Genomic DNA, 26,968 nt, shown 5'->3' on the forward strand with positions numbered 1-26,968 from the left:
CACTTTCACTTTTCACTTTCATGCATTGGCAAAGGAAATGGCAACCCACTCCAGTGTTCTTGCCTGGAGAATCCCAGGGATGGGGGAGCCTGGTGGGCTGCCATCTATGGGGTCGCACAGAGTCGGACATGACTGAAGTGACTTAGCAGCAGCAGAAGGCAATGGCATCCCACTCCAGTACTTTTGCCTGGAAAATCCCATGCACAGAGGAGCCTGGAAGGCTGCAGTCCATGGGGTCGATAAGAGTCGGACACGACTGAGCGACTTCACTTTCACTTTCATGAATTGGAGAAGGAAATGGCAACCCACTCCAGTGTTCTTGCCTTGAGAATCCCAGGGACGCGGGAGCCTGGTGGGCTGCCGTCTATGGGGTCGCACAGAGTTGGACATGACTGAAGTGACTTAGCAGCAGCAGCAGCAGCATGGCTAATCCTAGAGAATGTTCTGTGTGCACTTGAGAACTATGTGTACTCTTTTTCTGGATTTAATTAATGTCCTGAAAAATATCAATTGAGTTCTATCCTTTAGGATTTCTGTTGCAGTATTTTTGTTCTCAAATATCTGTCCACTGATGTGAGTGGGGTGTTAAAGTCTCCCACTATTATTGTATTCCCATCAGTTTCTCCCTTTATGTCTGTATTTGTTTTGTGTATTTGGGTGCCCCTATATTGGGTGCATATAGTCTGATGAGTGTAATATCCTCTCCTTTTATTGATCCTTGTATCATTATACAGTGCTCTTCTTTTTCTTTATAGCCTTTGCTTTAAAGTCTGTTTTTTCTAATATAATTATTGTGACCCCCACTTCCTTGTTCTGTTTGTATGAAATCTTTTTCCATCCCCTCACTTTCAATCTATGTGTGTTCTTTGTCCTGAAGTGGGTTTCTTTTAGGCAGTATTTGTAGACTTTGATTTTTTGAAAATTCAATCTGCCATACTGTGACTTTTAATTGAAGGATTTAGTCCATAGACATTTAAGGTAATTATTGACTACTTTGTATTTCTTGCCATTTTAACCCTTGTTTTCACTGGTCTTATGTTTACTCTTTTTCCTTTTGTAATTTGATGATTTTCTTTTGTATTATGCTTTCACTCTGTACATTTTGCTTTTTGTGAATGTACTATATGGTTTTGATTGGTGGTTACCCTGTTTTTCTAGTATGTTAACCCCTTCCTATATCTGCTTGCTTTTAACTGCTAGTCATATAGGCTAAAACACATTCTAGAAAAAAAAAAAAATCTACATTTGCTTACTCTCATCCCCCACATTTTATGATTTTGTTGTCTTCTTTCACATCTTCATGTTCATCCTTTTGCTACTCATTGTCGTTATCACTTTTACAGAACTTTTTTGATTTTTAAAAATCTGTGTACTAACTTATTTAAATGATTTACTTTCCAATTCTGATGTTCTCTTTCCTATAGCTCTTACTTCCCTTCTATGTAGAGATGACTTTTTAGTAGTTCCTTTAGGATAGGTTTAATATTGCCGTATTCTTTTAGTTTTTGCTTATCTAAGAAATTCTTTCTCTCTCTTGTTCTAAATGATAATCTTGCTGGGTAGAGTATTCCAGGTTGTAAATTTTTTTCCTTCAGGACTTTGAGCATATCTTACCACTCTTTTCTGGCATGTAATGTTTCTATAGAGCAATCAGCTGATAACGTTATGGGGGCTTCCTTTGTTATCTTTCTTTTTTCTGCCTCTAGAATATTCTCTTTAATTTTTGCCATGTGGCACTAGTGGTAAAGTATCCTGCTACCAATGCAGGAGACATAAGAGACACAAGTTTGATCCCTGGGTCAGGAAGATCCCCTGGAGTAGGAAATGGCAACCCACTCTAGTATTCTTGCCTAGAGAATCCCTATGGACAGAGGAGGCTGGCAGGCTACAGTCCATAAGGTTGCTAAGCGTCAGATATGACTGAAGCGACTCAGCATGCATGCGTGTCTTGACGTAGATCTCCTTGTGTTTATCTTGTTTGGAATGCTCTGTGCTTCTTATATCTGGATATGTTTCCTTCTTTAATTTGGGACATTTTTAGTCATAATTTCTTCAACCTCTTCAAATACAGTAAGTCCCCTACATATGAACCTTCAGGTTGGGAACTATCGGTGATGTGTGTGTTTGCACGTCCAATTACATGTTAGTTCACGTGTCTGGAGAATATGGTCACATGGATGCACCCTCTACAAGTGGTTGTGCTTTTGTGTGCTTTATCTGAGGAGGTACTGTCAGTTTTTGAAACATAGGACACAAATGTAGAACAGCACATGAAGCTCGCAGCAGCTTCCAGTGCTACCGTTTCATCCACTATGAGGAAAAAAGAGCTACCACCCAGATGTCACTGAATCATTCTTTAAGAGGGTAGACAGAATTTAACCCAGCAAGGAACCAGCATGTGTGCCATCCACGTTAGGCCTGAGTGAAACCACAGCTGATAATCCTTCAGCTCTACTGTCTCCAACTTCCTCACCCTCCTCCAGTCAGTAACTCTTCTTGACTCTTCACTTGATGCCAGACCATGTATGACAGCTGTTGTAGTATAGTACTGTACTTTTCAAGGTACTGTACTATAAGATTAAAAATGTTTCTTATTTTTAATGTATTATTTATGTGAAAAATCTTATATCATATATTTGTGTTATATAATGATATATATCATTAACCAATTGTGTTTGTTGGGTACCTAGGCTAACTTCATTAGATTTACGAACAAATTGGACACGTGAACATGCCTTTGAAGCCGAACTTGTTCGTATGTAGGGGACTTACTATACATTTTCAATCCCCTTTTCTCCTTCTTCTGGGGTCATTATGCATATATTGGCATGTTTTATATTATCCCGTAAGTCTCATATTCTTTTTTTTCCTTTTGGCTTTCTGTCTGCTGTCCAGATTAGGTGATTTCTATTGTTCTACGTTCTAGATCACTTATTCTTCTCAATTATTAATCCTGCTTTTCAATGCCTTTAGCTCAGCTTATGTCCTGGCAAATGAATTTCCTAATTTGTCTTAGTACTTGGTTATAGTCTTTAGTTCCTTTTTATAGTAATCTACATTTTTATCAATAGCCCTTTTTAAAATTCCTTCAGTATTTTCATTATCTCCCTTGAACTTGGTGTCTATTAGACTGAAGAGAAACTGACCTTTTCCAGTCCTATGGCCACTGATGAGTTTTCCAAATTTGCTGGCATATTGAGTGCAGCACATTCACAGCATCATCTTCCAGGATTTGAAATAGCTCAACTGGAATTCCATCACCTCCACTAGCTTTGTTCGTAGTGATGCTTTCTAAGGCCCACTTGACTTCACAGTCCAGAATGTCTGGCTCTCTAGGTGAATGATCACACTATTGTGATTATCTGGGTCATGATGATATTTTTTGTACAATTCTGTGTATTCTTGCCACCTCTTAATATCTTCTGCTTCTGTTAGGTCCATACCATTTCTGTCCTTATTGAGCCCATCTTTGCATGAAATGTTCCCTTGATATCTCTAATTTTCTTGAAGAGATCTCTAGTCTTTCCCATTCTGTTGTTTTCCTCTATTTCTTTGCATTGATCGCAGAGGAAGGCTTTCTTATCTCTCCTTGCTATTCTTTGGAACTTTGCATTCAAATGAGTGTATCTTTCCTTTTCTCCTTTGCTTTTTGCTTCCCTTCTTTTCACAGCTATTTGTAAGGCCTTCTCAGATAGTCATTTTGCTTTTTTGCATTTCTTTTTCTTGGGGATGGTCTTGATTCCTGTATCCAATACAATGTCACGAACCTCCATCCATAGTTCATCAGGCAATCTGTCTATCAGATCTAGTCCCTTAAATCTATTTCTCACTTTCACTGTATAGTCATAAGGGATTTAAGTCATACCTGAATGGTCTAGTGGTTTTCTCCACTTTCTTCAATTTTATATGCCAACAAATTTGGAAAACTTAGCAGCGGCCACAGGCCTGGAAAAGGTGAGTTTTCATTCCAATCCCAAAGGCAATGCCAAAGAATGCTCAAACTATCGCACAATTGCACTCATCTCACACGCTGCTGCTGCTGCTAAGTCGCTTCAGTCGTGTCTGACTCTGTGCGACCCCATGGACTGCAGCCTACCAGGCTTCTCCGTCCATGGGATTCTCCAGGCAAGAACACTGGAGTGGGTTGCCATTTCCTTCTCCAGTGCATGAAAGTGGAAAGTGAAAGTGAAGTCGCTCAGTCATGTCTGACTCTTAGCGACCCCATGGACTGCAGCCTACCAGGCTCCTCCATCCATGGGATTTTCTGGGCAACAGTACTGGAATGGAGTGCCATTGCCTTCTCCCATCTCACATGCTAGTAATACTTAAAATTCTCCAAGCCAGGCTTCAGCAATATGTGAACCATGAACTTCCAGATGTTCAAGATGGTTTTGGAAAAGGCAGAGGAACCAGAGATCAAACTGCCAACATCTGCTGGATCATCAAAAAAGAGAGTTCCAAAAAACATCTCTTTCTGCTTTATTGACTATGCCAAAGCCTTTGACTGTGTAGATCACAATAAACTGTGGAAAATTCTGAAAGAGATGGGAATACCAGACCACCTGACCTGCCTCCTGAGAAATCTGTATACAGGTCACGAAGCAACAGTTAGAACTGGACATGGAACAACAGACTGGTTCCAAATAGGAAAAGGAGTATGTCAAGGCTGTATATTGTCACCCTGCTTATTTAACTTATATGCAGAATACATCATGAGAAATGGTGGGCTGGAGGAAGCACAAGCTGGAATCAAGATTGCCAGGAGAAATATCAATAACCTCAGATATGCAGATGATACCACCCTATGGCACAAAGTGAAGAAGAACTAAAGAGCCTCTTGATGAAAGTGAAAGAGAAGAGTCAAAAAGTTGGCTTAAAGCTCAACATTCAGAAAATGAAGATCATGGCATCCATCACTTCATGGCAAATAGATGGGGAAACAGTGGAAACAGTGGCTGTCTATTTTTCTGGGCTCCAAAATCACTGCAGATGGTGACTGCAGCCATGAAATTAAAAGACTCTTACTCCTTGGAAGGAAAGTTATGACCAACCTAGACAGAATATTAAAAACCAGAGACATTATTTTGTCAACAAAGGTCTGTCTAGTCAAGGCTATGGTTTTTCCTGTGGTCATGTATGGATGTGAGAGTTGGACTATAAAGAAAGCTGAGCTCCAAAGAATTGATGCTTTTGAACTGTGGTGCTGGAGAAGACTCTTGAGAGTCCCTTGAACTGCAAGGAGATCCAACCAGTCCATCCTAAAGGAGATCAGTCCTGGGTGTTCATAGAAAGACTGATGTTGAAACTGTAACTCCAATACTTTGTCCACCTCGTGCAAAGAGCTGACTCATTTGAAAAGACGCTGATGCTGGGAAAGATTGAAGGCAGGAGAAGGGGACGACAGAGGACAAGATAGGTGGATGGGTTTGGGTGGACTCTGGGAGCTAGTGATGGACAGGGAGGCCTGGCGTGCTGCGGTTCATGGGGTCACAAAGAGTCGGGCATGACTGAGCAACTGAACTGAACTGATCTGTTTCATTGTTCTTTCCGAGGAATTCTCTTGATCTTTTCATTGGGAGTGGTTCCTCTGCTTCTTAACTTTACTTATATTTCTGTTACTCTATATGAGTTTAGGAGAAACAATTACCTACTGTAGTCTTAGAATACTATTTATATGTAGGAGCATCCCTGTGTAACTTGTGAGGGTTTAATACTTATAGTGTGAGGGTTGTTTTCAGTACGAATGTCTGCCACCCCCATCCTCAGAGCGTGCTGGCCACTATCCCCATGACAGGAGGTGTAACTGGTGGTGTGATGGCCAGAGCCTCCAGTGGATCTTCACTGAGGCCTCCTCTGTGCTCTCTGGCTTCCACAGCCCTATCAAGGACAGAATCTGCTCCCCCAGTGTGGGAGGAGATGCTCCCAGATCTATTTTTGAGCTGTGGTGTGAAATAGGTGGGACTGGAATGTTCCCACTGGGAGAGTGCCACTGAGTAGTCCTCCCCTGGAGTTGTTCAGCACTGAGTGTGCTCTGTTGTGTCACCTGTTGTGTGGGCTCACAAAGTACACTGTTGTTGGCTCTGCCCTTGGTCCTGCCTCTACTGTGGGAATGTTGGCAATCAGCCCTGGTGTCCCTCAGGCATTGTTTTCACAGGGCCATCAGCGCAGACCCACCGGAGTCAGGTTCCAGGACTGCAGTACTCGTGCACATGACCCACTGTGGGAGCTACCAGCAGCTCAGACCCTGGCCCAACCCAAGCCCCACATGCACGTGCCCATAAAGCCCACACTGCTAAGGCCAGACCCGTCCCAGCAGCAGTAGCACCCACTGCTTGGACCTCCTCCAGGTGCTGAATTTACAAAGCTGGTGGAGCTGTGAATCCATGACCTGCACGGCCTTGGGGGGATTTCAGTCCTGTTTCCTAAGTTGTGCAGCCCCTGGGGCTTCTCTGTGATTTCAGCCCCACCTCCATGTGGGGGCACTCTGCTGGTACCTGTTCCTAGAGCCCCCTGAGGTGGTGGCTTGTGCAGGAGCCCACCGAGACTGTAGCTGGGTGTGCACTCCCAGAACCCATGGCAGTGGGCACTGGTGTGTGGAAAAGAGGCCATTATGGCAGCCCGCCCCTCCCCTTCCCTCACAGCGCTGGACAATGGAGGACGGGGCTTTGTTTCTACGGTGGCCCAGGCTTCTTCCACCTACACCCCTGGTTGCAGCCACACATTGCAGCCACTTCAGGCGGTCCCCACACAGCCAACTGCAGTCCTTTCCCTGGGATTGTCCTCTAAACTCCGATTCCAGCACCCAGCCCCGGCCCATAGCAGCAGATGCACCCCTTAGGTTGGGGTGGGTGTGCAGGGCAGTGGCAGGGACTGTCTAATGCAGGTCTCTGTTGTCTGCTTACCACAAACTGGCTGCTGCCTTCTCCTCTGAGCCTCTGGAGCTCCCTTTTCTGTCCTGGCTGACCTCCTCACTGGCAAAGATGCTTCCCCAGATACAGGAACATTTCCTTTCTCAGTTCCCTCCCAGGGGCACAGATCCCATCCTGCTTCCTCCTGTTTTTATTTCCTTTTGGCCTACCTAGTTGCATGATCTTTCTTGTCCTTTCAAGTGTTTGAGATCTTCTGCTGATGTTTAGGTGTTCTGAGAGTTGTTCCATTTGCAGATGTATTTTTAAAAATTACTTATTTGGCTGTGCTGGGTCTTCATTGCTGTGCGGGCTTTTCTCTAGTTGCAGCGAGTGGGTACTACTCTAGTTATAGTACATGGGCTTCTCACTGACGTGACTTCTCTTGTTGCAGAGCAGAGACTCTAGGTGTGTGGACTTCAGTAGTTGTAGCATGTGGGCTCAGTAGCTGTGTTCTCTGGCTGTAGAGCACAGGCTCAATAGTTGTGGCTCACAGGCTTAACATCAGCATGTGGGATCTTCCCAGACCAGGGATCAAACCCGCATCTCGTGCACTGTATGTAAACGCTTAGTCACTCAGTCATGTCTGACTCTTTGCAGTCTCATGGACTGCAGCCCTGCAGGGCTCCTCTGTCCATGGGGATTCTCCAGGCAAGAATACTGGAGTGGGTTGCCATGCCCTCCTCCAGGGGAGCTTCCCAACCCAGGAATGGAACCCAGGTCTCCCACATTGCAGGCGGATTCTTTACCAATTGAGCTACCAGGGAAGCCCTCATCTCCTGCATTGGCAGGCAGATTCCTTAACAAAGAGCCAGCAGAGAACCCCTGTAGATGTATTTCTGATGTATTTGCGGGAGGGAGTGAGTTCCATATCCTTCTACTCCACTATCCTGATTGGAGTCCCCACAGATTCTTAAATGCATTATTTGCTGACTTAATTTTCTCTCTATGCTTTCAGCACAAAAATTCAACACCACTATACATAAAATAGGTAAACAACAAGTACCTACTACTGTACAATGGTGGGAACTATTGACATACTGTTTCTTGTAATAATCTATAATGGAAAAGAGTCTGAAATAAAAAAATATATATACACACATAAATATAAAACTGAATCACTGAGCTGTAACACTTGAAACTAATGCAGTATTGTAAATTAGCTATTAACTAATAAAAAAAATCCAAAAAACCAAAACCCCTCAAAAATCCTCATAGTTCCATTACAGGGAAAGAATACCTAGAAACTACAGGGCTAAATTGAAAACTCCATCCTGCATTTATTAGCAATTCACTACCTTGTCATCAATGTTTAAAAACAGACCTGCAGTGGAAGACTCAGGGGAAATACAGAAGCTCTCTGTACAGACATATTCTTTAACTTTTGATAAGGTTCTACAGTCATAATTCTTGGAGAAAATAAAATGCCACGAGGCAATGGACAAAAGGAGCTTATGGGATAGAAGCAAATCCAGTAACAGGAAACTGCATCACTTTTGGCAGGAAGGTCAAATGAAGTGGGAAGGTAATTTCCTGCAGGTGACAAGATTCCATAGACTCACAGCACTAATTTCTTGGAATGCCGATTACAGTGAAAAGCCTCAGACCAGGACAACAGCTACCTGTCAAAAAGGAGCTCAACACTGAAAAGGAGGCAGATGCTCTAGGTAAATAAGTGATACTTGAATGTGAGTGAGGTACCCTTGTTTCTCACAAGAAACACTAACTCTGGGCCAAGATTGTCTTCGGAAGCTCACTCCTAGGCAGTGCCGTGCATTCGAGAGCCTGACAGTCAAACCTGTGCACTTGTTCAAAACACATGGCTCACATGCAGTGATCCTGCCTGTGTATAAAAGGGAGATGAGACACATCAGGCCCCCCCATCCACCCCCGTCAGGGGGAAGCCGCATCTCCCCTGTAGCAGGGCTCTGCCTGCCCATTTCCACAGCCCCTCCTCCAGCCTTCTCTCACCCTCCTCTGCCAAATGGATATAACTAATTACCACAGTGGTTTGAGACTCTCAAACTTCTTCCCTTCAAGCTGTAAAGATATCCTCAGACAGAGCCTCACATTCAGAATGGCTGTCAGCTCTCACTTTAATGGGCACTTAAATTTAATGTCAAGCTGATGTCTGTGGAAGACCTTGATTAAATCTGCAAACAGTAGACTCTAACTAAACCAGAATTTTAGAGTTGTCTCATTTCGCCTTTCAAGCTTAAATCCCAGAAGTTTTCTTTTTTTCTGTGCAAAGAATTGCAAGAGTTTGTTTGCAAAGACCCTGAGTATCAGTCAGGCAGCAAACTGTAACAAGCAGGACACTGCCGTGCTTTTACAGAGGGAAATCCCTCAGCTTACAAGGCCAGATGATTTAAAGATCCTTCCTTTTCATTGCTCTGTTCTGCTCCCTCCCTTTCAAAATCTGTAACTGTTTACTTTCACGACTATACTATTATAAGCGACTACATATGAAAAGTTTACTTAAACCTTCCTAGTATTCTTTTATGCACATTGCAATCAAGGGTTTTAGACTATCTGAATGGAGTGAGAAATAAAATGAAAGAAATGGGACAGTATCTTCAAAAACAACGTTGGTGCTCCCATCAGCTGCAAATTTCCAACCTGGGCTCGGCTTCTCCTGTCTCTTCTTTTGTCTCTGATCACTGTACAGCCTTTCCTTCTTGAGGTAATAAAAGACGGATGTTAAAAGACCTGGAAGGCTCATGTTCTTCTTCAATGGCTGCTGTTTTGAAAAGAGGTTGCTGGCTTTTGATTTTTCTTTTGAGTTCTTCCTACATCATCTGATTCACACAGGTCTTTCAAAGAAAACAAATCAAAATTGTCAAGACCTGTGAAGCATGAAAAATAAATTGCTTTTCCCAACTCCATAAAGCACCAGAAAGGCATTAAAGTCTATCTTCTTATATAAACCTCTAACCCCATCCTCTAATCTACACGATTCACAAAATATTTATATATTCTTCTGTATAATACACGACAGGAAACCAAGCCTTATTACAAAGAAATGAAACTGGGAAAACAACTAATATTTAAACAAGTGTTATTTTGGAGTTTGACTAGACACACATAAAACAGTCAAACTCTGACAGTGCCCTCAGACACAGGTGCTTGCTGTCAAGGGCTCCGTGCTGGGCGCTCAGGCTTCAGGAGAGGTGAACACACGGCAGGAAAGAAAGCCTTGCAAATCGTGCCAGGTACGAAATGCCCTGTCCTGAGGCTCTCGCTGAGCTACAGCATGAGGCTGCGGCTCGATTTCCCTTCTTGTAATACAATAGAGACCTGCTTTTCTGTGCTTGGCTTTCCATCACTAACTTGACTTTGGGGTTAAAACAGTACTCATCCTTAACATTAAAAAAAAAAAAACTTTTGCAGTTTAGGGATGAAGTGGTTGGCAGTCATTGGAGTTCTGCTGAGAACTATACATGATACAAGGAATAGCAGATGGTTTCAGAAGGGAGAGATTTATAAAGGTAATTTGTATGGAATAACACTATTTTCTGAACTAGGTAATAATAAGTCACAAAGACAAGCAAAGATTCAGATGTATCTTCTTTAGTTATCAGTTTAATTCAGTTCAGTCACTCAGTCATGTCCGTCTCTTGGCGACCCCATGGACTGCAGCATGCCAGGCCTCCCTGTCCATCACAAAATCCTGGTGCTTACTCAAACTCATGTCCATTGAGTCAGTGATGCCATCCAACCATCTCATCCTCTGTTGTCCCCTTCTCCTCCCGCCTTCAATCTTTCCCAGCATCAGGGTCATTTCCAATGAGTCAGTTCTTCACATCAGGTGGCCAAAGTATTGGAGTTTCAGCTTCAACATCAGTCCTTCCAATGAGTATTCAGGACTAATTTCCTTTATATGTCACTAAATATTCCAAGAAATTTTTGCTCAGCAGCCTAAGATAAAACCTGATCAGCTGACATTTTTAGGTTCTGATGCTCTGATCCTGTTTAAGACAGACAGTGCAGTGTCTCATGTGATTAAAGAGGATAAAGGACAAAAAGAGCACATATATGTATGTGTGTAATTGACTCACTTTGCTGTACATATGAAATTAACACAACACTGAAAATCAACTATACTACAATAATAACAACTTTTAAAAAAGGGATAAAGGGCAAGGGCCCTCTTCCTCAGGAAAAGAGACTTGTGTAGAATGGCATCCAAGGGAGTCGGTGAGTGAGGGTCACATTTCTCTATGAGTGTAAATGCTCTAGCGAGTGAGCAGCACCCACAGGGAGGAAATACCTCAGATCAGGGCACCACCCGCAGGCACACGGTGTTCACCAAAGACAGGCAAGGAGCAAGGCAGTAGTTCGGGGCACACCCATGACATTTCACAACCAACTCTCCTGCTGGCTCTGAAACAGGCATTACTAAAAATACAAGCATAGTCACCACCGAAGTCAATGAATTTACCAAACCTACCTGGTAGTTCACAGCAACCACAGAAGCAGTGAGTTGTGGAAGCTGGAGGGGGGGATGAAGAAACACCTCAGTCTTTACTTAGAACCTTCTCACCTTAGTGATAGCTGTTCCCCCAAGAGAGTGGAAGTGGCAGCGGAAAAGGAATACTATGGTTTTATATAATAAAACCCTTCTATTCCTTGTAACAGTATGAGTGACTGTACACATTCAGTTTCTCTTAATTCCTGAGTCACAACTCACTTCAATAGAGTTTGCTCCCATTCAAAGGGGCAAAAATTCTCTTGCTAATGCAGAATAACTTCAAATGGCCAACTCAAGAGAAAAAGGAAGCAGAAAAAGTTTAAAATTTGGCAATATGTTGAATATTCCAGAATACCACATTAAAACCTGAGGCAAAGGCATAATATGAGCCTCACAATTATATGCAGACATACAATTATGTACATTTTGATATTTATTAACAAAGATGGTCCAGAAAAGGTCTGGGTCAACATTACAGTGATAAGCATTAAACTAAAAGCTGTCCTCAGTTGTATTGTTTCTAGACGACAGTAACCAGTCCAGAATGCTGCTTTCTCTCCTAAAATAGGACTTAAGTCACATCATTCAAGTGTTATATTTCAAAAGAAATACTTCCTCTTCTCTTTTGACAAAGCAAAATACACTGGAGGTCTTTGTTTTTACCTGCAAGCCTGCCTTCCTGAGAAGCATGCACATGTGGATGGATGGAGGAGGTAGGGCAGAGGGAGAAGGTGACGAAAAAGAAAAAGGCAAAATTGCGAAGTTGGAAATAAAAGCCAGTGAAGAAGATGGGCTACCAACTGCCCAGGAACCATTCACTGAAGCAACTCCTCCAGTTCCTCCAGATCCATGTCCAGAGCGGAGCTGAGTGAGTCCAAAGTGGAGGACGAATCCTTGCTTCTCTGGACACTCGGTCTGGGTTGGGGCGTTTCAGGTTGGACAGAATCCTTCTTGATGTCTTTACCTCCACTGAGGATCCGCTGGCTCTCAAAAAAGAACTGGTTTGGATGACTCAAAGAAAAGCCACAATCATCCACCTGCACAAGAAGCAGATGTGTGTCACAATAACACGTACATAACAAAAGTACAAATAAAGGGGGTGTGAAGAACCATCCAGACCTCATTCAGAACCTACTCAACATCTGAAACACAGATTCTCCTTCAAAATCTCAACCACCACTCACACAATCTCACTCACAGGGAGCTCCAGCCACCCCCGACAGTAACGAGCAGTGAGGGGTACTTCCAGCTCAGACCCCTGCTTCCCCACCCACCTCCTACCTGACACCTCAGACGCTCAAAGGCACGTCAGAGCAAAATGCTTGGCATCTTGTCAGTCAATATTTGTTTAAAAAACAAGAAAAGAAAAGAGGAGGATCTTCCTAATGAGCTGAGTCTAGAAGGATGAGAGAGTAACAGCTGGGACGATGAGGGTGAGGGCCTACAAGCAGTGGGTCCCCAGGAGCAGGGGACAGAGGGCTGCCTGGAAAAGCAGGAAGTGCGGGCGGGCTGGTGTACAAGGCACAGAAAGGGGCGACAGGACACGAGGCTGGGTGAGGCCGCGGCCAGGGCGCAGAGACATCCGACAGCTGTGTCAGTAACCCAGACCCAGCTGCGCAGGGTCAAAATTTTTAGTGGTCACTAACATTTCTTAAGAAGGGAAGTGATGTGATTAAAGATATGTGCAATCTTATGGTGGATTAAAATGGATTAGCAGGGGGTTAAAGTTACCATTACAGTTCAGGATGAACCTTAAAAAGTAGACCAATAAACAGAAAGAAGATCTTTCCTGGTAAAACTTACTTGAGAATCCCAGGGTTCTCTGATTCTCTGTAGTCATTGTTGATACATGTCGGACCAATAATTTTATAATAATTCAGTGTATAGCAGATTGATAGTGGACACACTGACTTACGAGTTATTACCCAGATCACTAAGAAAAATTTTTTATCTGCTCCTTTTCTGCTTAGTTTCAAAATATTTACTGAATGTTTTATCTATAATTTTTATTAACAATGGAGTCATTTTGTGAACTTCTTTATTATATTGTTTTTCACTCAATTCATTAAAAACTGGGAGATTCAATATAAAGTTTGCATTTTACAAAGTGTTTCATGAAAAGTAAGTTCATTTCCCAGCACATTTTCAACCAGTAGGCTTTGCTTTTATAAATAAAGAATTCTAGAGATTGGAAAGATATAAGGAATCCTTTAAATTGAATCTCCTCCAAGCACAGACTAAGAAAGTGAGACCCAAATGGTTTAGACACAGTCACGGCACTAATAACCAGTTGTGCCTGAATTAGAATTCAGGCCTTTAGGTCACTTAGTTACTCTGAAATCTGTTTTAAGGGGTTTTATGCAAAGTCAAACTTACAATCACAGCATTATAAATATTATTTTAGAGATAAAACTGTCTATAAGAATTATAAAAAGTACAGTTGGGTCACTTTATGCAAAAACAAGCTAGCACCTTTTGTGATCATTACATATTTTCTACACCTTGTTTCAAGTTGTTAAAACTGTCAAAATATCTATCACAGATATCTGCGGAGTAAACTGAATGATTAGATTTTAACGTGGACAAAATGAAATGTGGTCAACTTTGTATTTTATACACCAGGCTTCTCTAGTGGCTCAGATGGTAAAGCATCTGCCTGCAATGTGGGAGACCAAGGTTCAATTCCTGGGTTGGGAAGATGCCCTGGAGAAGGAAATGGCAACCCACTCCAGTACCCTTGCCTGGAAAATCCCAAGGACAGAGGAGCCTGGTAGGCTACAGTTTATGGGGTCGCAGAGAGTCTGACACGACTGAATGACTTCACTTTCAGTTTTCACTTTATATTAAGCATCAGTTTGTTCTCCCCTGAAATGGGGGTAATAATAGTTATGTCACAGGGCTGCTACGAGGAAAACCAAGGAAATATGAGGATAAAAAGAAAGGGTTGTTGGGTCTAAGAAATCTACATTAAATGCTTTGGAAAGATTCAAGAAAGGCAAGTTAAAAATAAAACAACCTGAATTCTCAAAAAGACAGGGAGAAAGATCATTCATACTGCTTTGTATTATCATTAAGTTCTTTTTCCACTTTAAAGAAACATAAACTGGAAATCAGTGGTGGTGTATTATGTGTATGGTTTTCGAAAAAAAATGAAATCAAATTCCCATCCCTAAACTATACTCAAATAAAAGACTTTGCCTTTATATCAGAAAATTAGCAAATAAATGACACTCAAATGTTTTAAGTTTAAAAGGTAATATTTTGTTTGTGTTAGTTGCTTAGCTGTGTCCAACACTTAGAGACTCCATGGACTGTAGCCCGCCAGGCTCCTCTGTCCGTGGAATTCTTCAGGCAAGAGTACTAGTGGGTAGCCATTCCCTTCTCCAGGGGATATTCTTGACCCAGGGATCGAACCCAGGTCACTTACATGCAGGCAGATTCTTTACCATTTGAGCCACCAAGGAAGCCCAAAATGTAATGTTAGGTTACATTTGAAATGTAATCCGTTTTAATTAATATTTTTATTAACCAACTAAATAATGCCAAGGGTATTGAAATGAGGGCTGTAACCTAGGTTCTGTGTGATGTCATGTTTCCCAACTTTCTCTCTTAGGTCTGCAATCGCCCTTTCTTAACTCATTTTGTTAAATAAGCTAATTTTACCAAACATCTATTAAGATGCCTGATAGCATGATGAACTTATGAAGAGTTTCCTTCTGTTTACTGGACTATATTTCTTCTAAGATGGGGTATTTCTTTTGAAATTTTTCTTTCTTTCACTTTTATTTTTGGCTGAAGGAAGTTATCTTTCATCCTGTTCAGGAACATAAAACTAGGAAGTTATAGGGAGGAAGGGGAGAAGCATAAACCAAATAGAATGAAAACAGATTTTACTTTAAATCCAATTAGTAAAAAGAATAGAGTAAGAGATTTATCCACATCAAAATCTCCCACTTCACTTAATGCTTAGAAGTTATGTTACTTCGTTTGTGTGGTGGTGGCACTCAAGTCACGTCTGACTCTCTGCAGCCCCATAAACTATAGCCCTGCAGGCTCCTCTGTCCGTGGAATTCTCCGGGCAAGAATACTGAAGCAGGTTGCCATTTCCTACTGTAGGGAATCTTCCCAACCCAGGAATAGAACCTGTGCCTCCTGCGAAGCCCCATTATTACCTTTACTTCTCACTAAAAAACAAAGGGGGGGTGAGAACCAGTTTGCTTCATTCTATATTTGGAAATACTAAGTGAGAATTTTCACAATTTTGTTTGCTGTGAATGTTTCCCTCCTTGCCTTTTTTCTTGTTTGGTTGCTACTATTGATATTTTTCTTTGTGGTTAATAATTTTTTTACTATTATTATGTTTTCTACTTTCTGTTAAGTACTGAGAGAGGGAAATCCTGTGACACATCTTCACTCTGTCCTATGAACTTGGAAGTCCCAAAGCAAAGATCTAACAAAAGGTGAGCAGAAGAAAGAGGTGGAATGGAGACCTTTATAGGCTACATCATAAATTTTGAGTTTCCTCTTAAGAGGGATGGGGAAGGCTTTTTAAATGTGTTTAAAAAGCACATTACTGAAATGGTCAGATTTCTCTGTTTTACAAGCGACCTGGCAGCCGTGTGGAGGAGAAGGAACTGGGCAGATAAGTGCACAGCTGCTGGGGAAGGAGTCAGGAAGCTGCTGCAGTGAGTGACCCACACAAGAGACAGTGGTACTCCTGGCCCAGGGTTCTGACTGATCCCCAAAGTGACCTTGAGCAAGGATTAAAAGCTTAAGTGTACTTGGTATATCCTATTTAAGACTATAGGAAAATGTGTGATAGATTTTAATAAGATTTGTGTAGAGATCTCTTACAGTGAAAAGGAATTATGCTAAGCTGTTTGGAAAATAAGTATCCAGAATGACTCAGTACCTAAAGAGACCTATTTTTAAAGAAACAATTTTCAATTAAAATCCAGAGTTTAATCTACACAAAGGCCTAGTATTTTCATTTACAAACAGAGTATGACAAAATTTTTTAAAAATCACTACAATATAAAATATTGCTCTCTAAAAATATTGAAGAAAACAGATTTCAAGCAGGCCCGCCTTTGATATCTACTAAGTGAATCTCTCTCTAACATCTGCTTTGAACCAGCATGTTTTGCACACGACGACCTTCACAGTAACAAAGGTTTTATATATCTGCTGTAGCAAATGTGGATTCTGAAGGAATGGAAGCAATACTGTTTTACCTATGGGATGTTTGGGTTTTAATCAAGAGGTTTTCAATGACAGCTTATAATGAGGCAGCTGGTCTTACCAAAAAAAGCCATATGGAACCATCACAGCACTGCTGTAAATGTTATCAGCTAACTGGTTCATTTTCAAAACTTTCATTAAAGTGAGCTGGATCACACAGGGCTCAAAAAAATAATCACAGGTTTTTTGGGAAAAGCAGGCAGAATGATAGCAACATGACAATAAAAATAGACTTTGTTTTTAAATTAAATTAGAAAAAATAGTAAGTGAAGAGAGAGATTCACAACAAAAAATCTATAGGGAGACATTTAGTGAATACAAACAGCCTTTTTATTCCATTGATTTATATGTGGTTTAAAGTAAATTTTCTTTATGTGGGAGGATTTAGACATGTGTCTTTTTAGTCTCTTCATTAATCTAAGGCAAGTTTTAAACACTGGCAATAGTAGTAATACTCTTATAGGAATAATCAATAGGAGAGATGCTACAAAAGCCGATCTGAGAAATAAACACATCTTACTTTTTAGCAATGTCACAGACTCAGTGTTAAATATAATTTTCATATGTTCTTAAAAAAAGAGGTTACATAAGTTGACCTTAATTTGTCAAAGTTATAAGGCCTCTTACTTAAAAAGGTCCACAAATAATTAAGAATTAAATTAAATTAAAATTTTCAAGTTGAGCAAGCAAATTAAAGAATACAGTCTATAGGGGAAAGAGTTGTGCAAGGCTGATGCTGAAAATACCAAACATGTGGCTCATCTGTTGAGATTCCTATTTTAATAAAACTGATGTCAATTTGTTGTTCACTACTATACTGACATTTAGTCCTTTCAACTTTGTAAAAATAAAATTTTTATGCTTTCAAATAAAATCACTATTTTCAACAGTTAGGTGTAAGAGTAAGAGGACTGGACCCACGGCCCAGAGCAGACCAGGATTCTGTCTCCAGAATTCTGTTTCCAGACCTCCCACTAACCAGCTGTGGTCCCTCAGGCGAGTCGTGTTGAATTACTAGGCCCGCTTATTTTTTAAAGTAAATTGTGAAGTCTGGATTGTGAATCTAGACAGGAAAATACTAATGGCCTCCACAGTTGTTATTACAAACACAGTTTCAGGTGCTCCAGAACAGCAGTCAGGATTGGTTCAAAAGCTCCAGGTGAGGGCTTTGACAGCCTGTTCAAATCCAAGCTTCACCCTTTAGGGCCTTAATCCCTCAGACTCTCTAAGCTCTGACATGATGGGGATGTGGATCGGGGTTACTCTACTCTGCGGTGTGAACCAAAGGACCAATATGTCCAGAGCACTAAGTGCTGGGCCTGGCATACATGAAGGGTTTTGTAGGTGTTGGCTGATATTATTCAATATTATTATTATTTTCATTATTATCAGTGATGTTATAAGATATATTTGTCCTAAAAAATTTAATGTAAGAAATTTTGCAATTATATAACCACAAAAGAAAAATGATTTCATGAAAACCAGAAAACATAAAACTGATTATAAAACTTAAAGTACCATGGTAGCTGATGATGAATTCCATACATGTAGCATCTTTTTTGGGAGGATCATGGATCCTTCTGAAACCTGATAAACACTAGGCTCCAAAAATGTGCAATATGTACTTAGAGAAAAAATGTTTCAAGGGTGCATGGCCCAGGTCCATTCTTGGCTTTCTGTCCCATGTTAGAAAGCCATGATCAGGACCAGTGACTGCAAACGGGGGTCTGTGAGCTAAGTTGACCTGCTCACACTGTCAGCCTGCACACAGCCGCAAAACTTGTCAACGTTCACAACTCTAGCAGTGTGACTTGTCAGTGGTGTTCATCTCAGGCAATTTCACTTGTCTGGGTTATTTGCCTGACCCCTGCAGACCTCTGAGTTTGTGACCTAAGCATTACACCTCTCAGAACCTACTAACAGGCCTTTTGTACAGGAGTCTGGCAAGAAAACAACCAAACACAGTTCCCTGACTCCCTTGCAGCTTGGGGGTCCACTGCATAACCTAGGGTCTGCCAAGCAGATAAACATGAGACTAAGAAACAGACTAAAGTAACATGAGGGAGCAGTCACAAGTAAAAGCATTCAATTTTCTACAAGGAAGATGGCAAAAGCCTTTGGTTCTTCTGGACAACAGCAGTCAGCATTCCACACCTACTCTGAGGATTGGGGACCTAAGGCCTGAGGGCCCAGTCCAGCCCACCATGTGCTCCTATAAATAAAGTTCTCCCGGGACAGATGCAAGCCTGCTCCTTCCCACAATGTCTAGGCTGCTTTTGCATGACAACAGCAGAGAGGAGCAGCTGTGACAAAGGGCACATGGACCTGTCATGACCTGGCCCTTTACAGAAAAAATGCCAACCCTTGGTCTCATCCATAGAAGTGGAGGGGTAGGTGGTAGCCATAGCAAAGTAAGATTTTCTCAGAATATAGTTTTTCTTAGTTACACTATTGCTGGTTCTCCAGCATCCAAGCTTAATTCCCTGCCTCTTCTATAAATTTTATAAGCAACCTCATGTTGTGTAATAAATCCCTTTCCCCTGAAAACAGCTGGAGTGGTTTCTACTGCTGTAGCAAAAACTCCTGAATCAAACACTAACAGAAGACAAAGGATAAGGTTATAAAGTTTAAAAATTTACTTACATTATGTGTCATCTCAAAGAACTTCTGACAGGCTACCTGGTAATGCGTCCCTTTTACTAAATCCAAAATCTAAAAATGAAGGGAAAAAAGAGAAAGAAAAATTAGAAATTAATTTTCTTCTAAACCACTGTAGCTCCTGCTTGCTGGCCTTTTCATAATCTTCATTCCAGACAGGAAATACATTAAATCATGTGGTACGTTGTACCCCTGCAGCCTGGGCACTGTGATAATTTTGACATTATACAGTAGCTGTTTAGGTTGGCATTAAACCACTGATGATAAGAGATAAGAAGTGATCTTTCTGACCTCCTGACTGTGAATTTCAATAACTTTACCTTGACAACAAGATGAAAAGAAATCCCAGCATTATGATTTTGACAGTTATTCTCAGAATATCATATTGCAACACATCTTCCAAAATTGTAAATATAAATCTAGTAACTTAAATGGTTGGTGCATGAAGCAATCAAGTATACTATTTAGAGTTTTATTTTCCACATTACCACTTTGTACAAAAATAGTATAAAATACAGCTGTGTGCCCATCAGGAAAACCTAATGTAAAGCCTTTGGATGAGTATCTGTGGAGAGGGAATGCTTTTGCCTTCAATCAGATTTGTCCTTTTTGAAATGAAGTTATTTCTAGTAAAGCTCAGCAAAATGTGAGAGTAAATAGAACACCTATTAGGAACATCATCCCATATTGTGTAAATACAATTTGCTTCCCAATTCCACTTCATGTAACCTCTTCAGAGCCACGTAAACTCCCATCCTTATCAGCAGAGTGCAATGCCAGCTGAAATTTGTAAATATTCATCACTTCTCCTGACAAATAAAATATATATGTGGCCTGTTCATAAAACACATTACAATGCTGGAAGTAAGAAATAGCCTCGAATGAAGGAAAAAAATAATTCTAGAGAAATGTTAATTTCTATCCTTTTTCAAAAGCATGAACTTCCTATCAGAAAAAGAAATGTAAGTGAAGTCTCAAATTCTTGCTGTCCTCCTTACTGAATATAGCTTACATCTTTTGACAGATACAAAAAAAATTACAGTACAGAATAAGCAGCACATTATACTGACAGGGGTGTACTTAAAAGAACGTTTTCTCTGACTGTCTTACAGATTACATTTCTAAATTTCAGGTCACCTTTTACTAAATCCTACATGAAAAAACTGTGTAAATGCCAACCAATCACAGCACCCAAGATCCTGCCTGTCTACCCATGTGACCTGTCCACTTTTCTTGAATTATTAGAGCAAAATGAAAAACACATCAATTTAAAATGAATGACTGTAAATCTTTAAAATGAAGAAAGTCACAAAGTTTTTAAAGTAATTCAAACATTCTGAGCTCATATTTGCCAATGTTTTTACACATGGATAAGTCAACTGTGCGGAGATGAACTTGCAGTTGAGAACTGGCAAACATCAGTGATACCAAGGTGTTAATGTCTGCAAATTACAATCTTGGAGAAGCAAGGACTTTAAATATAAACTTAAGTTTAAATGATGCCATAAATTACCTGGGAGAAAATAAATTCACAGAAACAGACAAAAACCTCAACTGTGTGGTATGGAATAAATTCCCTTTGTGTAAAAACAAAACAGTGAATCTAACATCCTATTCTATGCATACACACTTCTTGTTTATATATATATATATAGTATATTTAAATATCTTGCAAAATATGTAACATTATATGTAATAATAGAATCCATATGTTTGGGAAACATACTATAAAACAATACTTTTATAATATGTAAGAAACATAATGGTAAAATTACGTAGTTGGGTAAGGTACACATATAAAAAGTTACTATGAGAAATTGACATAGAAACCATAGAATGCAAGGAAAGATGATGTATCTTTAAATTTTAGGTTCCATTAAAAAACTGAATTTAGATTAAAAAAAAAATCATACAACAATCCTCTTTCTACCCCAATTCCTACTCCACTCCAGAGACTAGGCTCTTCCTTAATGAAAACCATTTACTTTTCCTCTTTTATTTCATCTTCCTATGAAGAATTTTTATTGAAAGTTTTCTTGCAAATTCATAAATAAATCATTTGCCCATCTATCCTTAAACAACTTCGCTGACTGTGCAGCAGCACATTTGAGTGAATGAGGTTTCTGCACATCTGTAAAGGTGCAGTAGGGGAAGAGGTCATAGTGCTTTTCACTGGATGAACTGTGTCCCAGGAAGAAGAGTGAGGGAAGAAGACAGGTAACAACTGACCAGCCTGGGAGACGGTCAGTGAGCCAGCAGGGAAAGCTGAGAGCAAGGTGCCCTGAGGTGACTGGGGGTTACTGGTAGGGATTATGAAGAAATAGACCTTCCCAGAACAGGGGAGTCTGTCTGTGCTCAGTCATGTCTGGCTGTTTGTGGGTCCCATGGACTGTAGCCTGCCAAGCTCCTCTGTCCATGGGATTTCCCAGGCAAGAAATACTGGAGCAAGTTGCCATTTCCTGCTCCAGGGGATCTGCCCAGCCCAGGGATTGAACCTGCATTAGCAGATAGGTTCTTTACCACTAGCACCCTGGGAAGCCCTAGGGGTGCCTGTCTACTCAAGGCCATTTAACTGTGGAAAGAATTATAAATTGAAAAATCTTACAGCTGAATGATCTTATTTTCATTGAGACAGTTTTTCCTTAAAAAACTTATGTGTTTTAAATTAAGATAGAAAATGTGAAACATTACTGTTCTATTTTTTGGCAATTTATTTTTTATTTAAAAAAGATTTTAGTCGGAGCATAATCGGTTTATAATAATGTGCTGATAATTCTGCCATACACATGAATTATTCATGAATCATGAATCAGCTCTAATTTATCAGTTCCATGTATACATATATCCCCTACCTCTTGAACCTCCAATCCCACCCCTCTAGGTCATCATGAGCTTCCTGCATGATACAAGCAAATTTCCACTGAACTATTTTACACACAATTGTGTATATGTGTCAATGCTACTCTCTCAATTCATCCCATCCTCTCCTTCAAGTAAGTCAGAAAAACAAATACTGTATATTAACACATATGTGGAATTCAGAAAAATGGTACTGATGAACCTAGCTGCAGGGCAGGAATAGAGATGCAGATGCAGAGAATGGACTTGACACAGCACAGTAAAGGTCAGGCTGGATCATTACTATTCAAAAAACAAACAAACAAACAAACAAAAACATATACTTTAGTTTCCCATTATGATCTACATTAAAGAGATACATGAAAAGAAATGCAAGGGTCCTGGCACTAATGGGGAAGGACTGAAGGCAGGAGAAAGGGAAGGCAGAGGATGAGATGGTTGGATGGCATCACCGACTCGATGGACATGAGTTTAAGCAAGCTCCGGGAGGACTGAAGTGAACTGAACTGGGCACTGAGTGAAGTTTGGTTCTCCTGCGGGGAATGGGAGCGTCGCTCAGAGCACAGGTGTGACACAAACATGCACTTTTCCCAGGACAGCCTGCCTGCTGTGCCGGGGGCAGGTAGAGAGGGTGAGCTAACGGCACGAGTCCAGGGGACAGACGGGGGTGGGAGGGAGGGGGGCTCTGCAACAGATGCTGACCATTGTTGGTGGGGGGTAGGGGGACAGCTGCTCCATATGAAAATGCTCCACCACAGCACTATATGGTTTTATATATTCCTGAAATACAGGGTCTTTAGGAAGAGCTGGTCTCATTCAGAGTTTAAATGTTTCATGTAGTCGTAATTCAAGTGACCTTTTCTAAAGTGCTAAGTTTTAACAGAAGAGTCTGAGCCCCTGGGCTGTGGACAGATGTGCCTGACTTACAGCCAGGCCACCATGAGCTCGAAGAGATGTTAACTTCAACCAGAAGTGCTGTGCTTTTCCTTGAAGCTGAAATTTTCTTTTATATTTTCTCAAGAAAGAAGAAATACTGGACATGGTAATATTTTATAGTGTCAATGTTGAACGTACCTAACCATGTTTTTTTAAAATATACTTGGTGGGAGAGAGGGGTACACAGCAAGTTAGTTCATAATGTGCTTGCTTACATATTTTTTGTGTTATCATGTGCTGCATATTGAGAGGGTAACAGGCAAGAAGGCCAGGGGTCTCCAAACAGGAAATAGCCTTCAAGTGTCAGACATTTTTCTCTCTCTTAAGAGGCAGGAGGAAACAAACTAGAGATATTTTTTCCTTCTCTATACAAATTTAAAAGGAGGTTTCTCTTCAAATACTGTGTTGCCATAATGACACCTGGTTTCACCTGAAGTTAATTATTCTCAAACCTAGAGATAACCAATGCCTTTTTCTTATGGAAATGATTGTCTTAAGCTATGCTAATGTACTATGCATTTACCCCAAACTCTGTCTTCAAGTCGGTTCTGCCTCTTGGCTCAGAACCTACTTGACAAACCAGTATGTTATATTCAGATATTGTTCCCCTAATCTATGTAAATGAAACTAATTGTATGGTGATCTGCTCTTCTTCAAGATTCAAGTTAATCTTTTTATGGCCCAGGATGAACCATTTAGTGCCAAGATTATCCCAAAATGCATCTTACGGGTGAGGGGCCTGGTGCCATTCTGAGTTTTAAGACATTCCTTTCTTTTATTAACAGACTGCTAGTGACTATATTAACATCCAGCTGAAGACTAGCAGGAGGGTACTCTTTCTGCCCCTTCTGATGCCTATGTCAGAAGCTTTCTCTCCTTTATATTTTAATAAAACTTTATTACACAAAAGCTCCGAGCGATCAAGCCTCGTCTCTGGCCCCGGACTGAATTCGTCTCCTCCATAGGCTGAGAATCCGGGCGTCTTTGCGTGATTCAACAACAACCTTTCAATATGATATTAAAATTTTTTAAAGAAAAAATATTTTTGTAGAAAAGCCAGAATGAGGAAGTAGTCAGGCAGTAGCACTTTCTGGACAGTGTTTGTCTCATTGAGCTCCTGAAGGGCCAGCTCACCAAGGCTGGGCTCAGAGGCAGGGCTGGCCAGAGTCGGGGTTTGAAAGAACCAGAGAGAGAGAGACACACACTCATAGGGTGAGAAGCTCTACCGGAGGAAGGAGGGAATGTAAGGAGACAAGAAAACATAAACAGGAAGGTGAGGGAGGCAGGTGGGAGCAGAGTGTGAAAGGCCCAAGCAATGGGTCCACAGGACAGAGCCCACAGCTGCTCTGCATGGCCTGCCCGCAACTGCGCTCACCCAGCAGGGGCGTGAGTCTCCCTGCTCCCCGGTCCTTCGGGAAGAGACAATGCACCACAGCTTCCTCATGAACCAGCATCGGTACCAAATAGTCCTTTAAGAAGGAAACCAAATCAAGTGCCAATTCTGATGTCTACGCTAGAAGTTTCTTAATTCTGCTTTAGAAAAATACAGTCTGAAGAATCGTATTAAATAAAGGCTTATTTGAAAACAAAAGCTTGTTATTTAAAGAAAAATTCCAATGAAGGTCTAAGAATATTGCTCGAATGCCAATTTGAGTTTGGTTTTTAATGTCAATATTTCCAGGCTAGAGTACAAAATATAAAGCACAACAATCATTCTAGTCTACTTCATCAGTAGTCAGAAGGTTAAGAAAAATTAAAAGGAAAAGCAGTATCTTACTACTATATTTTGGTAACTTATGTTCTTTAACTTTTTTTCTATGTATCTTAAACTACTTATCAGCGGACTAAAGTCCATCAAGAAGAATATTAGATGATTTTTCCTTTTTTTTTTTTTTTAAACAATGCAGTTTGCCATTTTTATAAGACATTCACCATGTTGGTACTTACTAAGTTTGGTAACAGTATTACACTTCATCGACTATTTTATCATCAAGGCAAATTACTGTTTGGTCTTGAATGCCAATAAAACAGCTGATAACCAAGATAACCTTGCAGAGAAGGGCAGAGAGAAGTAAGGTGGCAGTTTTCTCATCTGGCTTGTGTTCCTCCACAGCCTACTGGCAGACATGTGACCCGAAGTACACTTGCACACACACGTACACATATGTGAAGGAGGAATTTCAATGACATTTTATAACTTCAGCTCCCTGACACTTCCTCTACACCTTCATTTTGGCACCTGCCACAAGTTCCAGAGGCTTCTCTGGCGGCAGGATGCAGCGACCTGCCCGTCCTGGGCTTTGTGCAAGGGGGCAGGGCGGGGAGAGACACGCAACTCAACTATCTCTAACTCAAGGTCATGTTCTGTTTTATTTAAAAGTGATAACAAGTGTGTTTCTTTCTTTAAAAGTCAACCTTTCAAGGAGATATTTGCTAATATTTTCCCACTCCCTTTCTAACTTTATTTTGAAGGTGAGAGAAACAGTCATGATGCAGAGTCCGGAACACTTTTGAGCTCATTTATCTGGCTCCTGTTTCTCCCAGATACATGATGACTTCACCTGCCGGCAGGTCAGGAGCAGGCTTCCCACTCCTGAAAATGTGCTGCAATGTGTTAAAACACCATGTGCCATGAATCCTTCTAACTCACTCTTCATTGTCTATAATAGTTAGCCAGTTGAATTATTTCTACCTCCAAAGGTCCTTAAGACCCATCTTTTCCTCCCCATTGTTCAGGCCCTCGTCATCCGCTTTTTATGGCAAAACTTCTTGGTTCCTCCATCCTCACTCAAGACTGCTGCTGATCCAACCCCAGAGGAAGCTTCCCTGCAGTCCAGGCCTAACCCTGGCATTGTTGGCTCCTGCACGGCAGTGACCGTCAGGACACAGCCTCCCCCGGGGCCCTCCTGCCCGCCCGTCCTGGGGCCTCACCTCCAGCCCAGCTTCTCCCATGGGATGTGCTTTGCAATTTCAGCTCACAAAATTCCAGTGATTTCTCAGAGGGTGTTTTTGGTCTAATGCGCTGTTTGATATGGTCTAGTCCAGAATTCCCTAGTTTCTTCAGGGCAAGGTTTACCAGGGTAGTGCTTCTCAACTAGTCTCTTCCTAGAACCTGTGTTCACAGCTCTCACAGGACCAGGCTGCCCAGAACACACCAGGACTTTATCTGACCATGCTCACCGCCTCCCAGCAGAGCCTTGTCTCACCACACTGGACTTCTCTACCACCTGTTTCCACTTGAGCATCTCCTCCGAGAAGGTAGAGGCCATGTTATTAGCTCACTGCTATATTCCCAGGATCTGGAAGGTGACTGGAATGCAGACATATCCTATCATACTTGCTGATGCTGGATGGATGCTGCCCCTGTGGCCTGACCAGCCTGACCTCCCTCCAGGGTACTCCTACCCCTACCTCCTCACTCAGTGCAAACATCACTTCCTGCGGGAAGCACTCCTTGGTGTTACCCCCACCCTCCTCAGCAGGTCTTCTCCCTCTGGCTCTTCAACTAGCATTTAGGATAATTTTTAAAAGAACTTCTCAAACTTCATTATAGTTAATTATGCCCTTTAATGCCACCAGATTAAAAGCTCTAACACAGTTTCTTAATCATCTTTCTGTTTCCAGATTTGAACATATGGAAAACTAAGCAACATGGATGGTGCTCAGAAAATGTTTATTGAGCCATAAAATAAATGTCTTTCCTCCCCAAAGAAACTTCCTTCTGTTTGAATCTGTCTTAGAGTACTTTTACCAGAACCTCTGCAATTAGACACTTGATTTCCAATTCTCTCTTTATTTTTTGGTATAGCACCACAGAGAAAATTGCTAACTTAATTCAGTTCTTCCACAGGCTTTAAAAGGGCTTGAGAGGTTTCTCTAGTCATATCTGAGGACACTC

The 26,968-nt window shown here is 41.2% G+C and overlaps 1 protein-coding gene across 2 annotated transcripts in view; it reads right to left on the reverse strand.

Moving 5' to 3' along the window:
• Positions 1–11,791: 11,791 nt before the first annotated feature.
• PRIM2 (DNA primase subunit 2) overlaps positions 11,792–26,968 on the reverse strand; it is a 333,721-nt gene continuing 318,544 nt past the window's right edge. For both annotated transcript variants that reach the window (XM_086370967.1, XM_086370966.1), the window contains exons 13-14: positions 19,261–19,329; positions 11,792–12,413 (exon numbers count right to left, since the gene is read on the reverse strand). In XM_086370967.1, the coding sequence (XP_086227093.1) occupies positions 12,192–12,413; positions 19,261–19,329 (291 nt within the window). In that variant the 3' untranslated portion in view covers positions 11,792–12,191. The remainder of the gene's footprint in view (positions 12,414–19,260; positions 19,330–26,968) is intronic.

The sequence above is a fragment of the Bos grunniens genome, chromosome 23, assembly GCF_055505025.1.
Source record: "Bos grunniens cultivar Pamir isolate PY7600 chromosome 23, Bosgru_T2T1.0, whole genome shotgun sequence".
Classification (NCBI taxonomy): domain Eukaryota; kingdom Metazoa; phylum Chordata; class Mammalia; order Artiodactyla; family Bovidae; genus Bos; species Bos grunniens.